This window comes from Prionailurus bengalensis, chromosome A1, assembly GCF_016509475.1.
Source record: "Prionailurus bengalensis isolate Pbe53 chromosome A1, Fcat_Pben_1.1_paternal_pri, whole genome shotgun sequence".
Classification (NCBI taxonomy): domain Eukaryota; kingdom Metazoa; phylum Chordata; class Mammalia; order Carnivora; family Felidae; genus Prionailurus; species Prionailurus bengalensis.
The window spans coordinates 177,804,267-177,817,993 of record NC_057343.1 but is presented as its reverse complement, the minus strand read 5'-3'; the positions used below and the strand labels follow the sequence as shown (position 1 = coordinate 177,817,993).

General features: G+C 51.4%; 1 protein-coding gene across 1 annotated transcript in view; it reads left to right on the top strand.

Annotated features, from left to right (window-relative positions):
• Positions 1-13,727, top strand: part of NEURL1B (neuralized E3 ubiquitin protein ligase 1B) — a 38,638-nt gene that overhangs the window by 9,192 nt on the left and 15,719 nt on the right. Inside the window, exon 2 of the mRNA XM_043595954.1 lies at positions 8,788-9,333. Within this exon, the coding sequence (XP_043451889.1) occupies positions 8,788-9,333 (546 nt within the window). The remainder of the gene's footprint in view (positions 1-8,787; positions 9,334-13,727) is intronic.

The following is a 13,727-nucleotide window of genomic DNA, read 5'->3' as shown; positions in this document are numbered from 1 at the left end:
CAGAAGGATCACAGGAGGTCTGGTGAATGTAGGCCAAGTTTCAGTCTCTGCATTGCCCCCTGGGAGGTCTGTCTCGCTCATCAGGTCCCACCCCCAGTTCCTTTTTGAGGCCTTGGGGACATTAGGCACTGGGGCTGCCCTGCTGTAATCAGTCACCCGCTTTCCTTTTTTAGATGCTGCTTATTGTTCATCTCAAGTTCCGCCAAACTGTGGCCTTTGAGCCGCTCAAAACAAGCTGATTGATGATATCCACCACCACCCCCATCCCTCCCTGAAACCAAGTCAGGGCATCACTACACTCCTTTCCCAGAAGGTGGCTCAAGCTGCTTGTACATAATCTAGCTTTTTTCTGGCATATCCAGAGGGAAGCAAGAGACCTTGGCGTGGAGTGAGGCATAAAACAGGAAAGATGCAGCCTTTGGAGTCAGGACCAGATCTGAAAACAGACCCTGCCCTCACAGGCTGGTGGCCCTCATAAGGATGTCCACCTCTCTGGGCCTCGGTTTCCTCCTCTGGAAGCCACCCGGCAGGAGGTGGTGAGGGGTGAATGGACCACATGGCAAGCATGTTCACTGTGCCAGAGCTGGGCTCCCCGCCCCTCAGGGCCAGCAAACATGGCCCAGCAGTGGGGCTCACAAGAAACATTTCCTCAGCTCTAGGAGCCAGGACAGCACGGTTCAAGGAGAGTCCTCCTTCTCTAGCATCGCTTTGACCCTGAGAAGCAGGACCAGTGGATCTACTGTTCCACAAAGTCAGGATGGGGCCCTACAGGTTAGTGAGCAGTCAGGCTTCTGGGCTCCACCCAGGCCAGAAGAGTGGCTGCCCTCAAGGCAGAGAAGGAGAAAGTTGGCAGACTCAGCCAGCTTATCAGCAGGCAGGTGCCAGGGGCTGCCTGGAGGAGAAGCAGGTGCCGAGGGGTAAGACTGTACCAGCAGTTGGCAGCAACATTTGAAACCTGGACTGTTTTCTTACTCCCGCCATGCTAGGTCATTCTGATAGGCAGGAAGAGAGACAGGGACAGTTTCCATGGGAAGAAACTGGGCTTGAAGAGGTGGATCTTGGGAGAGGTGGATCCTTCAGGGTTCCTACCAGCTCCAAACACTTCAGTGGTCCCCTGAGGAATTTAACCCCCTCAGCAGGGCCTTTAAGACCTTTTGTGATGCAGCCCCTGACTCCCTCCTCCAGCCTCCCTGCTCCCTTCTGCCCTATATTCCTTATAGTTCCTTAAGTGCATTCCATTCATTCTCACCTCCAGGCCTTTGCCTGTGCTATTCCCCCTGCATCAAACACACTTCCCCATCCCTACCCTCCTTCCAGCCATTTCTGCCTCAGTCTGCAGAGTGGCTCCTCTGGGAAGTGTCCCCATGGCCCCAGCCCTCCCTACCACCCACCCCGTGCTGTCCTGGTGTCTGCATCCGTCCCCCTGCTGGTCTCTCAGTTACAGGGCAGGGCAGGGCAGGGCAGGGACTGCGGTTGCTTGTCAGTGCACGTGTCCCTGCAGCCAATGTAGGCCCTGACATGGGGCGCATGCTCCATAAATGTCAGATGGAGGAAGTGATGTACTTGAGAAAGAATGAGGGCACATCCCCCACTCCGGGCCCTAACTGTGGGAGCTGGCACCTCTAAGGTCAGAGTCTCCTGGGGCAGTTTATCAAGAAGAGACCCCAGCGCAGGGGCCCGGCAGAGGGTCAGAATGGACCAGGAAATCTTGACTCCACTGAGCACCCGAGGGGGAGTTGGGATGACCTCACCCCCTGGGAACTTGGCGCATCTGAGCCCACTTGAGCAAAGAGGGCTGCCACTTAGGCCTGGAAGGAGCAGGCTTTTCTCCCAACAAGCGGTGTCGCCTGACCTCTGGCCTCCCTCCCCTCCCCAGGCTCCTTGCAGCTGTTGACAGGAGTGTGGGACCTTCCCCGCTGCACTGGGGTGACCGAGTTTTGTTTGCAAAGAAGAGGGGAGGGAGTTTTGTTTGCAAAGAAGAGGGGAGGGGAGGAGCAGGGTGGCGGTTTCCCATGTGAGCTGGCCCCCTTCCATCCTGGGTGCTGGCCTCCCAGGCCGCTGAAACAGAGAACAAAGTCCCATTACGCTGGCGTCTGTCTCCTGGGCGCATGTCACTGCCCCATTTGGCAGAGGTGAGGGGAGGTTGGTTGTTTTTTTTTTCTAGCCCACTTTCAAACCCACCAATGGCAAAGGTACTTCCTGTTGCCAAAGACAGATATTCTCATCCTGCCTTGGGTGGAGGAAAGCCTTGCCAAATACCAGCCTTGCCTTTTCCTCTCTAAAGCACACGCTAACACACACACACGCACCATGTTGCTTCCGACAGCCAACAGCGGTGGTTTACATTGTGGACTTGGGCAAATGTCACTGGAACCAGAAACTTCTTGCTGGAGGCACACAGTCTAAGGTTAGAGGTTATGTGCACCCAGGAAGCCTCTGAAATTGAATGCCAAATTGTGTGCATGGAGGGTGGGTATTCTGGGGGGACAGAGGCCCATATAGCTTTCATCACCCTTAACAAGGGCCATGACCCCTGCTCCCGACGGTCACAAGGGACTGCCTTGGAGAAGGTGTGGGCTGTGGGAGGAAGGGCCCAAGCCTGGCCCTCGGATGCCACTGCCCAGCTTGGCAGCTTCGATTTCCTCCACTGGAAAATGAAGGTGGTAAAACCAAGGTTGTCCCACAGACTAAATCAAATAAACAGAGGCACGTGCCGGCACGTAACAGGGGCTCAGTAAAAGGCTGCTTGTGAAAGGAGGGGCACAGAATAGACCGCTTTCCCGGTTGGCGATTCCCTTTCCCTGTGGAGCGGAATCTGCTGACAATTTCAGCCAGAATGCCATCTGCTGGAAGCTGCCAATGCTGGAAGCTGTCATCTCGGCGGCCAGAGAAGCTGGAGTGTTGCTTCCTGCTGTCCTCTTGGCGGTAAATGCCATTTTCTCCGGCTCTTTTTAGATCAATGGAGGGGCTGGGCTGGGGTGATGAGCGGGGAATATTCAGGGGGTGGCACAGTGCATAATGGGGACGCTGCCAGGATGGCTTAAAAATGGGCCTCTGCCCTTGGTCACCAAGGGAAGGTGACCCCAGGGTTTTCAAGAGGCCTTTCCTGGCCAGGATCACCACTAGCCCGCCATGGACAAACATGTCCGGATGTTTTCCCCCAGACCCACAAGTAGATGTCTCTGGTGTGAGAGGACATCGGAAACCCTTCCTTGTCAAAGGAACGAAGGTGGCTGGAGGGACCAAGTGTTTAGTGAACACCTACTGAGTGCCAGGCACTGTCTGATGAATTTACCTCACCAATTCAAAACTCCTCACAGCAGTCCTGCAGGGCAGTAAGGACTCTCACCAGTTTTCTAGGCCTGGTTGGGGAGACCCAGAGAAATTAAGCATGGACCTTACTGTCATCACGCAGCTATGAAATGACAAAACAGAATTTAAACCCAGATCTGTCTGCCTGCAAGCCTGTGTTCTTTTTCACTGCTTCTCAAACTGAGATTTAGAAAAAAAACTCTGGAGAGCTGGAGGTGAGGGCTCACCTAGGAGTTGGGTCTGCTGCCTCCCACTGGGAAGGAAATGTTTAGTGATCATCTACTGTGTGCCAGGATTTGTGCCAGGCTCTCTCTGTGCTCTCATGGCCCCTCAGCTGCCCAAGACAGGGGTCTAAGATCACACACCATTCCAGATGAAAACTTGCAGCCCTGGGAAGTGACCTGACTGCCCAGGGACCCAAGGCAAACGAGCAGCAAAGCACAGGCTCGAACTCGGAGCCCAGGAGGGGTGTTCTAAGGCACTGATGCGGGAGGACCACAGAGCCACCACCAGAACTGCTCTTCTGTCCACCTGTCTCACCAAAGGACTCATGCAAGGCTGGGGGGTTGCAACATTTAATCAGAACGGAGTCCCGTCCTCCCTAACCATCCACAGCCACTCAGTGCTCACTCCACACCCAAATCTCTGGCTCATGCGTTTAAAGTCCAGGCATTGCTTCCTTGATGAAACGCTGGAAAGACCCTCCCCTCTGACCTTGGCGGGGCTGGAGCAGCCTTTGGTCAACTGTGAGGCTGGGCCAGGACTGTTTCCTGCTCCCTCCTACGCCCGGGATGGGCTGCTGCAGAGGTCTCCTGGGCTCCTACTTCACAAGACTCCCTCTGCCCTGCCTTGTCCTTAGAGTTCCCAGGTCTGATTCCTGGCCAGAAGAAGAGGGGGCTCACTGGCCATAGGTGGCCCCCCCTCACAAGCCGGCGGGTACTCATCCTTCCATAGAAGGAAGGGGGCATGGGGCCTCATCCTGGCAGAAGGTTTTCTCACCAGTTACAGTGTGCCCATTTGAATCTGGTCCTGGCAGCTAGGAACCTCTGTGTCCACAGACTCAGCCATTTGGGGGAACAGCTGAAGTGATCCCCAGGAGGGGAACGGTGGGGGACATCTTGGCCCTCGATGGAATATTCTGCAGCCATGAAACACAAGCACTGTGAATGCTCAAGAGCCATGGGGGGGGGGGGGGGGGGGAGGAATGCTTTTTATGTAATGCTGAGTTAGAAAAGAGAAGGCAGGAAGCAAAACTGGCTGGGGGCTCTGATTGCAACGAACTTGGAAAAGGTGCTCAGTACTTCCGCACCGCTTATGGAAGAAAGCTGGGGCAGGAGGAAGGAACGCTGGTTTGGAGTCAGACATTGCTGGGTTTACGTCTCAACACTGCTTCTTGCAGCCAAGGGAAGTGTCTCCACTGCCTGGAGCTTTGTTTTTCACCTCAACAATTCTGCAGGTGAAGATTCATTTGGAGAATCAGCCACAACCCCAAATGGAGAACATCTGGCCCAGGCCACAGCACACAGCGAGGGCACAGCCAATGGTCCTTACGTGGATAGGGGCCGGGCAGGGCCGATGAAAAATGCCGTGGGAGTTAGGGTGTGAAGGCAGGGAGAAGGGAGGGATTTTTCTCATCCTTGCCAAACTTTCCATAATGTGGCTCGTGGTGTTTACTGCAGTAATTTAAGCGATAAACTTCAGTTTTTCCATCGACCTCTCTGAACTGGGATGTTCTGCAGGGCCCCTGGGGTCCATCCACACTGACATTTTTTCTCTTTCTTGGAGAAGCCACTTTCCCCGAGCCAAGCTAAAAGCAGACGTTGGTGTACAATTTGGAGATTGCTTATTACTGTTCTTTCACCTTAAGCATTTTCTATTTGCATAAATAACACATCCTCTTTAGACACTTCTTCAGTCTGGTCTTTTTGCCTCACGTCAGGGCGCTGGCCTCTGAGGGGGTAGAAACTGTGTTTATCCCTCACTCCCCGAAGGAAGCTGGATCATTTAATCAAGCCTAAACGAGTCTGTAAACTCCGCTGGTCACTTGGCTAGATTTTGTCCTAACATATAGTTGGTTTTACAGGAAACTTCCCCTCCTGGGTCTCCCCAGCCAGCGTTCATTTCAACCACCAGGCCAGTCTGACTGATTATCTACGTAAGGAATTCCCAAGCTGTTTTGCAAAGAAACTCTCGGATCGAGAGACAAGGCTGGGAAAACAACAGCAATGGCAGGGGAGAGAAAAATAATCACGTAACAGTGGCTTGTGGTCTTGGGTGCTCAGAAGGGCTTTTGATGTGTGGCCCTATTTAATGTTTCCTGGAGTGTTTGCCAGCTGTGGGGACCTTGGGAGAATTCGGCCTGTGGGCACTGGAGGAAGCTGCAACCCAGAGAGGCCGAGCGGCTCGCACAAGGCTACGGCATGCATGGAGGACGCAGGCTCTGTGGTCCCTGAGCTGCCTCTCCTGACGGCTTACACCTGGTACTTCCCTTACTTAGCTCATTTTTGTCTTCCAAAAAGCTCTCCAGTGGGCTCTTGCTCTTATCCTTGTGGCTCTGGAGATGACCCACAGTCTGGCTCTGGGTTCACCCTCCTCACTGCCTTGGGGGCCCCTCCCTGGCAGGCCGTGCTGGCCTGCTCTGCCGAAAGCCCTTCGTGGCTCCCTTTCCTTCAGGTCTCCCTTTCCTTCATGTCTCATTCAAGGTTACGGAGGAACTCCTATCAATCAAGGAAGTTTGGGCCGCAGCAAATATGAGAAACCAAGCCAACCCGGCTTATAAGCAAAAGAGGGCTCTCCTTATCCTCCTCGGCTGGAAGTAACCGTGACATTGTGTCCTTTATCAGAGGTGGCCTGCCCAAACCCCTACTGAACTTCAACTTGGCAGCCCCCTCTCCCTCTTTGGGCCCATTTCCCCACCCGTAAAATGGACTTCTCAGAGATGATTTCTGAGGTCTGCTCTAGCTCTAACGTAATAGAGGCAACAGTTGGCATTTATCAGGTGCCTGGTAAGTGTCAGGCCTCTGCTGAGCACGGGGGAATCAAAGATGAAATGGAAAAGCCCCCGCCCTCCAGGATCCAGCACTGGTGTCTTCCTCTCCCTCCTTACCGCCTCTCCGCCTCCCCTTTAAGTATCCATTATTTGTCTCATTTATTGCATATATTTTATACACCCAAGGCAAGTGTATTGAATCTCATTAAAACCTCAAAACTCCAAATCTCTAGGACCAGAATCTGACCCCTTCTCACCACCTTTACAGGTCCTCCCCACCTCCCGATGTCAGCCATCATCATCTCTGCCTGGAATAATCCAGTAGCCTCGGTCCTCCCCAGCTTCCTTGCCCGCCCCCCTCGAGCAGTCCCCTCTCCACACAACAGCCTAGCAGTCTCACCTCTCTGCTCTAAACCTCCAGTAATGTCCCTCTCCCTCGGAGTAAATTAGTGAAGGAAGAAACAAGCAGCAACCATGGGATCTCCTCCCCACCTGCCACCCCCTCGCGGCTCCAGCTCTGCTCTCATTTGCTTCCACCTCCCCTGCTTGCTCACACCCTCCCAGCTGGCTTCCTTGCTGTTTCTCAGCCACGCCAGCACATTCCCACCTCGGGGTCTTTGCACTTGTCGTTACCCCTGCCTGGAGCGCTCTTCCTGCCTGGAACGAGATACCCTCGTGGCTCACTCCCTTCGCCTCGACTCAGAAGTCACTCATCAAAGAGGCCCTCCGTGGAAGTGCTAATGCTTCGTTCTTCCCTGCTTCTTTGGCTACGTTTTTCTCTGTAATGCATCCCACCAGGTAGAGTAGGTTTTCCTTGTTGCCTAACTTTGCTTCCCCCCCCCCACCCCCGGAATGCCCATTCCATCAGAGTGGGAGCCTCATCCCCCTTGGTAACTGGTTGTATTCCCAGTGCCTAGCATATACGAGGTGCTCACTGAACATTTGTTAAATGAATGAATGATTTAAGTCCCTTAAGTTTTTTTTTTTTCCTTATGCAGGACCTTGGCTTCATTTCTTATACTTTCTTCTGTGGATCTGTGGCTTCTGTTTGGAGGGGGGCCTCCAGCTTCCCAGCATGGCTGTCTACCTCCGTGACTGGGGCGTCCCTCCCCACAGGCTTGGGGAGGGGAGCCACGGCTTGCCTGCCTCATCATCGCCTCTCCCTCTTCATTTTCCCTAGTCCTCACTCCCACTAGGCTCAGCATTAATGAAAGCCCAGCAACGTTCCCAGAGCACAGTGAACCCTGTGGGTGGGTGTGGGACGACTAGTCCCTGCAGTGGATTCTCGTTCCCCGGAAGGCTGTTCTTCTCCCACGTCTACAGACCATTGTGTGCTAGGGGTTGCCTGCAATTTATAAGCACTTGCCATGAAAATTGTACTCAGCTGCTGTTGTGAATGAGAAGCAGAGACTCGTGCAGTAATTACCCACCCCACCATCTCCCAGGCTTCCAGAGCCTCGCAGGAACTGCCCCTGGGATGGAGGACAGGTGGGAGGGATGAAGCTCCCACCTCAATACTAAGCCACCTGGGTCTGTGGCCAGCAACCAGCTCCTTTGAAAAGAGACCTTCCCAAGATTCTCCAGGTCCTCTGGGCAAAATTCCCTTAGAGATGAATCTTGAAAGGGGCATGTTCTAGAAAAGCTAACCTTGTTTATAAAGAATGCCTTCATTTTCTGAGGGTAGATGGGAGGGGAAGTCACAGCATCCTGGCTTGGGTTTCCTTTGGAACCTCAGTATTCTGATCATGTTATCACACTGTGCCAGGCAGTATTCTAGGAACTTCATCCTCATGACCTTTTAGCAGCTGTGTGGGTTAAACAATGTTCCCATTTTACAGGCAAGGAAACAGGCTAAAGAAGTGGCAAGATCTAGTGCATGTCACACAGCCAGGAAGTGCTTAGAGAGCTGGGATTCCAGGCTGTACTCTATATTGCCTTTTATTCTATTGTCAGGGGAATGACCCCAAGACTGCCTTGCCTTCTTTCTATTGCCTTTTCTGCCTTGCTTTTGAACAAAATTTGCACAGAGAAAATCAGCCAGACCCCCACTACTCCCCTAAGAACCCAAGGCCCCAGTTGCCTTTGGAAGGACTCTACAGCCCAAAAGTGGCCCTTGGAGGAAGCTTCGAGATTTGGAGATTTGATAGGGACAGAGAAGTCACTTGACCCCAGCCTGGTTGTTGTGACAAATTCATTGGTGTTGGCCCTACTGGGAATGAAACAGCTCTGAAAAGGTTTTCACTACACACACACACACACACACACACACACACACACACTAAGCCTCAGTTTGCTCATCTGTGGAGTGGGTATTGTGACATTGTGTGATAGTCATAGGTAGGCTGGTGGTAGCTGGAACCTTCCCAAAGTTTATCAATTACCAGTCTAATGAAGATAGACTTTAAAATGGCATGATTATTAAAAGTCGAATTGGGGCCGTGAAAGTTCTGAGAGGCCCTAACCCTGCTGCCTGTCTCTTCCCGCAGACCCGAGCCCGCCGGCACGCCTCCTGGCCACCCGCCCATGCTGTGGCCCAGGGCCGGAGCGGCGCCCGGTCCTAGGCGAAGCGCCCCGCTTCCACGCGCAGGCCAAGGGCAAGAACGTGCGACTAGATGGCCACTCGCGGCGGGCCACCCGGCGTAACAGCTTCTGCAATGGCGTCACGTTCACGCAGCGGCCCATCCGACTGTACGAGCAGGTGCGGCTGCGCCTGGTGGCAGTGCGCCCAGGTTGGAGCGGTGCCCTGCGCTTTGGCTTCACGGCGCACGACCCGTCGCTCATGAGCGCCCAGGACATCCCCAAGTACGCCTGCCCCGACCTTGTCACGCGACCTGGCTACTGGGCCAAGGCGCTGCCCGAGAACCTGGCGCTGCGTGACACCGTGCTGGCCTACTGGGCAGACCGTCACGGCCGCGTGTTCTACAGCGTCAACGACGGCGAGCCGGTGCTCTTCCACTGTGGCGTGGCCGTGGGCGGCCCGCTCTGGGCGCTCATCGACGTCTATGGCATCACGGATGAGGTGCAGCTCCTCGGTAGGTCACGGTCTGGACCAAGCAGTAATTCTGTGTGCATGGATGTGTATTTCTTTCATACTCACAAACACGAAGGGCTTACTTTGCCAAGCCTTGTTCTAAGCAGTTGCCGCATTTTCACTCTTATTTATTTTTATTTTTTTGACCACAACCCACCATCCTCATTTTACAGATGGGAAAACTGAGGCACGGAGAGGTTAAATAACTTGAGTTGCAAAGCCAGGACTGGAACCCACACGGGTTGGGTCCAGAGTCCATGTCCTGGCCCAGGTTCATTCAGACCCCTTCATCAGGTACTTGCGCATTTACTCATTTTTTTTTTTTTTTACCCATTCCTTTGCTAATTCCTTCTCTCCCTGTTCATTTGCTCACTCAGTCATTCACTCACTTATGCATGTGTTTGCTCGCTCACTCATTCATTCAGTCATTAACACATCCACTTACTCAGCAATCAAATTTATGGCCCAGTCCTCGCACATCTACGGTGCCCACTGCCAGGGGCTCAAGGTCCACCGGGGAGGCAGGCAGACGAGACAGAATAGGCCTGACTCTAACAGAGGAGGCAGCCACTAATGCTGAAATCTGGTGGTGAGAATTCCTGGGTGTAGAAACCCTTACCTTGAAACTTTTTTTTTTCTTTTAAGATGATTTAAAAGTCACATAATGTCAAAGTAACCATTTTAAAGTGCACAATTCAGTGGCATTCAGTTGGTAACCATCACCTCTAGTTCCAAAACATTTTCATCACCCCAAAGGAGACCCATATCCTCATTCTCCCCTACCTCCAGCCCCTGGAGACCACTGACCTGCTATTTGTGACCTTAGCTCTTGAACTCACAGGTTACATGTGAGCCAGCCCAGCCTGGATTTCTGGGGCAGTAAAGGGAGATCAGTTTGCTCAGAGAATCTGGACGTAGCCCTATGTATCATTTACTTGCAGGGAATACACAGATCTCAAGTTTGAGTTTTGAGAGACTTATACACCTGCCCATAACCCCAGAAAGTTCCCCTCTTTTGGAAAGCAGCCTGTGTTCTGGTTTTTTACCACAGATTAGTTGCACTTATTCTGGAACTTCGTATAAATGGGATCATACAGTATACATGCATTTCTACCTGGCTTCTTCATCAAAGCACAGTATTTTTGAGAATCATCTATGTTGTTGCCATGTAAATCAGTAGTTTGTTCCTTTTTAAGTGCTGAGTAGTATTCTGTGGTATAGATGTACCCTGGTTGGTATATCTGAATGTCTGGGCTGTTTCTGGGTTTTCTGCCTTGCACCTTGAAGGAACGAACACTCCAGCCCGGGCTCCTTGGCCACCACTGCCACCCATACCACCACTGGGCAAGGAGGGAAAATGCATGCATCCCGGCTGTGCCCTCTTTCCAAAGAAGGAGGAAGGCAGCAGAACTTCTGAGGATAGGGTTGAGGGGTGCCTGGGTGGCTCAGTTGGTTGTGTCTGACCATTGATTTCAGCTCAGGTCATGATCTCATGGTTCGTGAGATGAAGCCCCACATCGGACTCTGCTGATAGCGAGGAGTCTGCTTGGGATTCTCTCTCTCTCTGCTCTTCACCTGCTTGTGTGTGCATGAGCGCTCTTTCTCTCTCTCAAAATAAATTAATTTTCCTTAAAGGAAAAAAAAAAAAAAAAGAGGAGAGGGTTGGGAGTCACACAGACCTCTGTTTTATACCTGGCTCTCAACTTGCCAGCTGTGTGGGCTTGGCCAAGTGACTGAACCTCTATGTACCTCAGTTTCATCCATAAAATGGGCTCATGGTAGCACCACCTCATGGCATTGTTGGCAGGGTGACACGATATATGAAAGGGATACAGCACAGTGCCTGGCACATAGAAGATACTTAAGAAATAACATCTAAGAAATCAGAATCTCTGCCCATTTGCATGTAGGAGGAAGCACATGTCTGAATTTCATGCTTAGGCAGACCAGACTATGAATAGCTAACCACCCTGTAAGCTGGGACCTTACTTGGGCATTTTAACCATATTCCCCCCCACTCTTTTCCATGGAAGGTTCTGCATTTCACCTCCAGGAGACGTAGATTTCTAAAGCCTCCTAGATGTGTCATTCTTTTTTGGAGTTTTTTTATTCCTACAGAGCAGAGAAACAATCACTCCTCATTCACCTGCTCCCTCACATAGCCCATGTGTTGAGGTAACAGCCAAGAAATCGCAGCCACCCCATAACCAATGCAAATGGCTTGGGGTTTTTTGAAAATACAAACTGGAAGCAGCCTTTGGTGACTTAGTGAATCTGAATAAACCTGTGAGGAGTCACGGACTCTTCCCCCATTTGCCTAGCAAACTTTTATTGAGCCCCTCCAATGCCTCAAGCCCCATGGAGGAAAAGGAGAGAGCCCCCCTGGAACACTAGTATAACGTGGCAGACGTGAGTCAGTTTCCTTATCTTCAGGTAGGGCCTGAGATGTGCTGGTTGATAGGAAGCACCTGTAGTACAGGTGCCCCGGGACCAGGTTCACAAATGAGATTCAAAGGAATTCCATCTCTGAGTGATAGGAGTCCAGGTGGATTTCATGTCTTTATACCTCTATGAGTTACCTTTAAAAATACATATATACGTGTGTGAAGAGCTTATGGTGCTTTTACAATCAGAAAGGGAAATAAAGTTCTTTTTCTTTCGGAAGGTTATAGGAGATAATGGGGAAGTTTCTGGCATGTGATCAAGGCTGAATGTTTCCTTCCCAGGGGAAGAGCACATTGACATTGGGTACATCTGGGTAAAGGGATTATGGGTGATTCCCCACCCCCCCACCAAAGTTACCAATGACTCATGATCAGAAAAAAAAAAAGCTATAATGAAAATAAGCTAAGCTTTCATGATTTTTTATGGCTTGAGCTCAGGCAACAGGTACCCTACTGTTGCCAGCATGAGGAAAGGCAACATGAGAACCACAGAAATTCCACCATAAATGGGGTCTCCCTCTCCCAATTCTTGGGCGAACTGGGCTTTCTAATGGTGGTATCTAAGATAACAAGTAGATAAACACAAGGGAGCCAGTGTTTGTGTAATCCAGAACTCTCTGATTTCCTTTTCCTCACAAGGAATAAGGAGGTGACATAGTTCCTTTAGAGACTGTCAGCTGTAAAACTCCAGAATAGAGATCCCCTCCCCCGTCCCTCACAAGATTGAAAACGAACAAATGAAAGGGTCATTGAGTAAGGTTGTCAAATTGAGCAAATAAAAATACAGGACACCTCATTACATTTGAATTTCAGAACAATAATTTTTTAGTGCAAGTATGTCCTGTGCAATATTTGGGACATACTTAAAAAAGAATGTTTTTCTGAAATTTGAATGTCCCTGGGCATCCTGTATTTTATCTGGCAGCCCTCATCTGAGAAGCATCCTCCCGGTCTTGTGAGGTAGGGGGACCCTTTATTTGCCCTGGAACTTGACCTAAAGTGAAGTCGGAGAAATAAAAACCTTCATAGGCTTCACATAGTTCTCTTACTTGATGGAATTATGTTCCTAGCCCAGCTTCTTCCTGCAAGGATGGGGGGGCGGGGGGGAGGGTCCAACTGCAGCAGAGAAAAGCTACATCTATGTGACCAGACCCTGGTGTGCCTACTCTCTTGACATTCTCTTTCCTCAAGACAGGGTGATTTAGTCCTTTTAGATAAAGAATTCAGGACTCAGAGAAGGGAAGTGACTTGCCTAAAACAACCAAGCTTGTGAGTGGCAGAGCCAGGATTAGAACCCAGGTGCATCCATCTCTTTGGTTCAGGGGTTCTCAGCTGTGGCTGCACATGGTGATCACCAGGGGCACTCTGAAAACCCCACCTATCAGCGTGCACCAGACCAGTTGAATCAGAACCTGTGGGAGCGGCCCCCAGGCATCTAGATTTCTTAAGGCTCTGGTTGTGATCACAAGAGTCCCCTTTGCACTGGTGCCTATCCCTCTTCCCGGCTGGGTGCCAAGCTGAGTTCTTCAGACGTGCCAGTTCAAGGCATGGTGTCATCACTGGACCACGAAAGCCCCTTCTCTTGTTTCTTTTCTGCTTCATGCCCAGCTGCCATTCTATACTCCCGTTCACCCCATCCCCTGCCCAGATAGGCACCACTCTGGTGTTCAGTATAAGCCCTTGGATGTATCTTTAAAAAACACGTAGTTTCATATGTATATATGGATGGGACTGTACTAAGAATCTTACTCTTTTTTTTCCACTTGCCCCATTTTCAGATTTATCTGTGCTACTGTGTACCTGTCTGGTCCCTTGTTCCCTAGCAGCTTCCACACTGATGGACTAGGTGCCACCAGTTACCCCCATCCCTCCCCACCCCCAAGCAAACTACACTGCAGTGCCTTCTCCCACAGGGCTGTATTGTGGCCCTAGGGTTTACCAAAATTCCCCG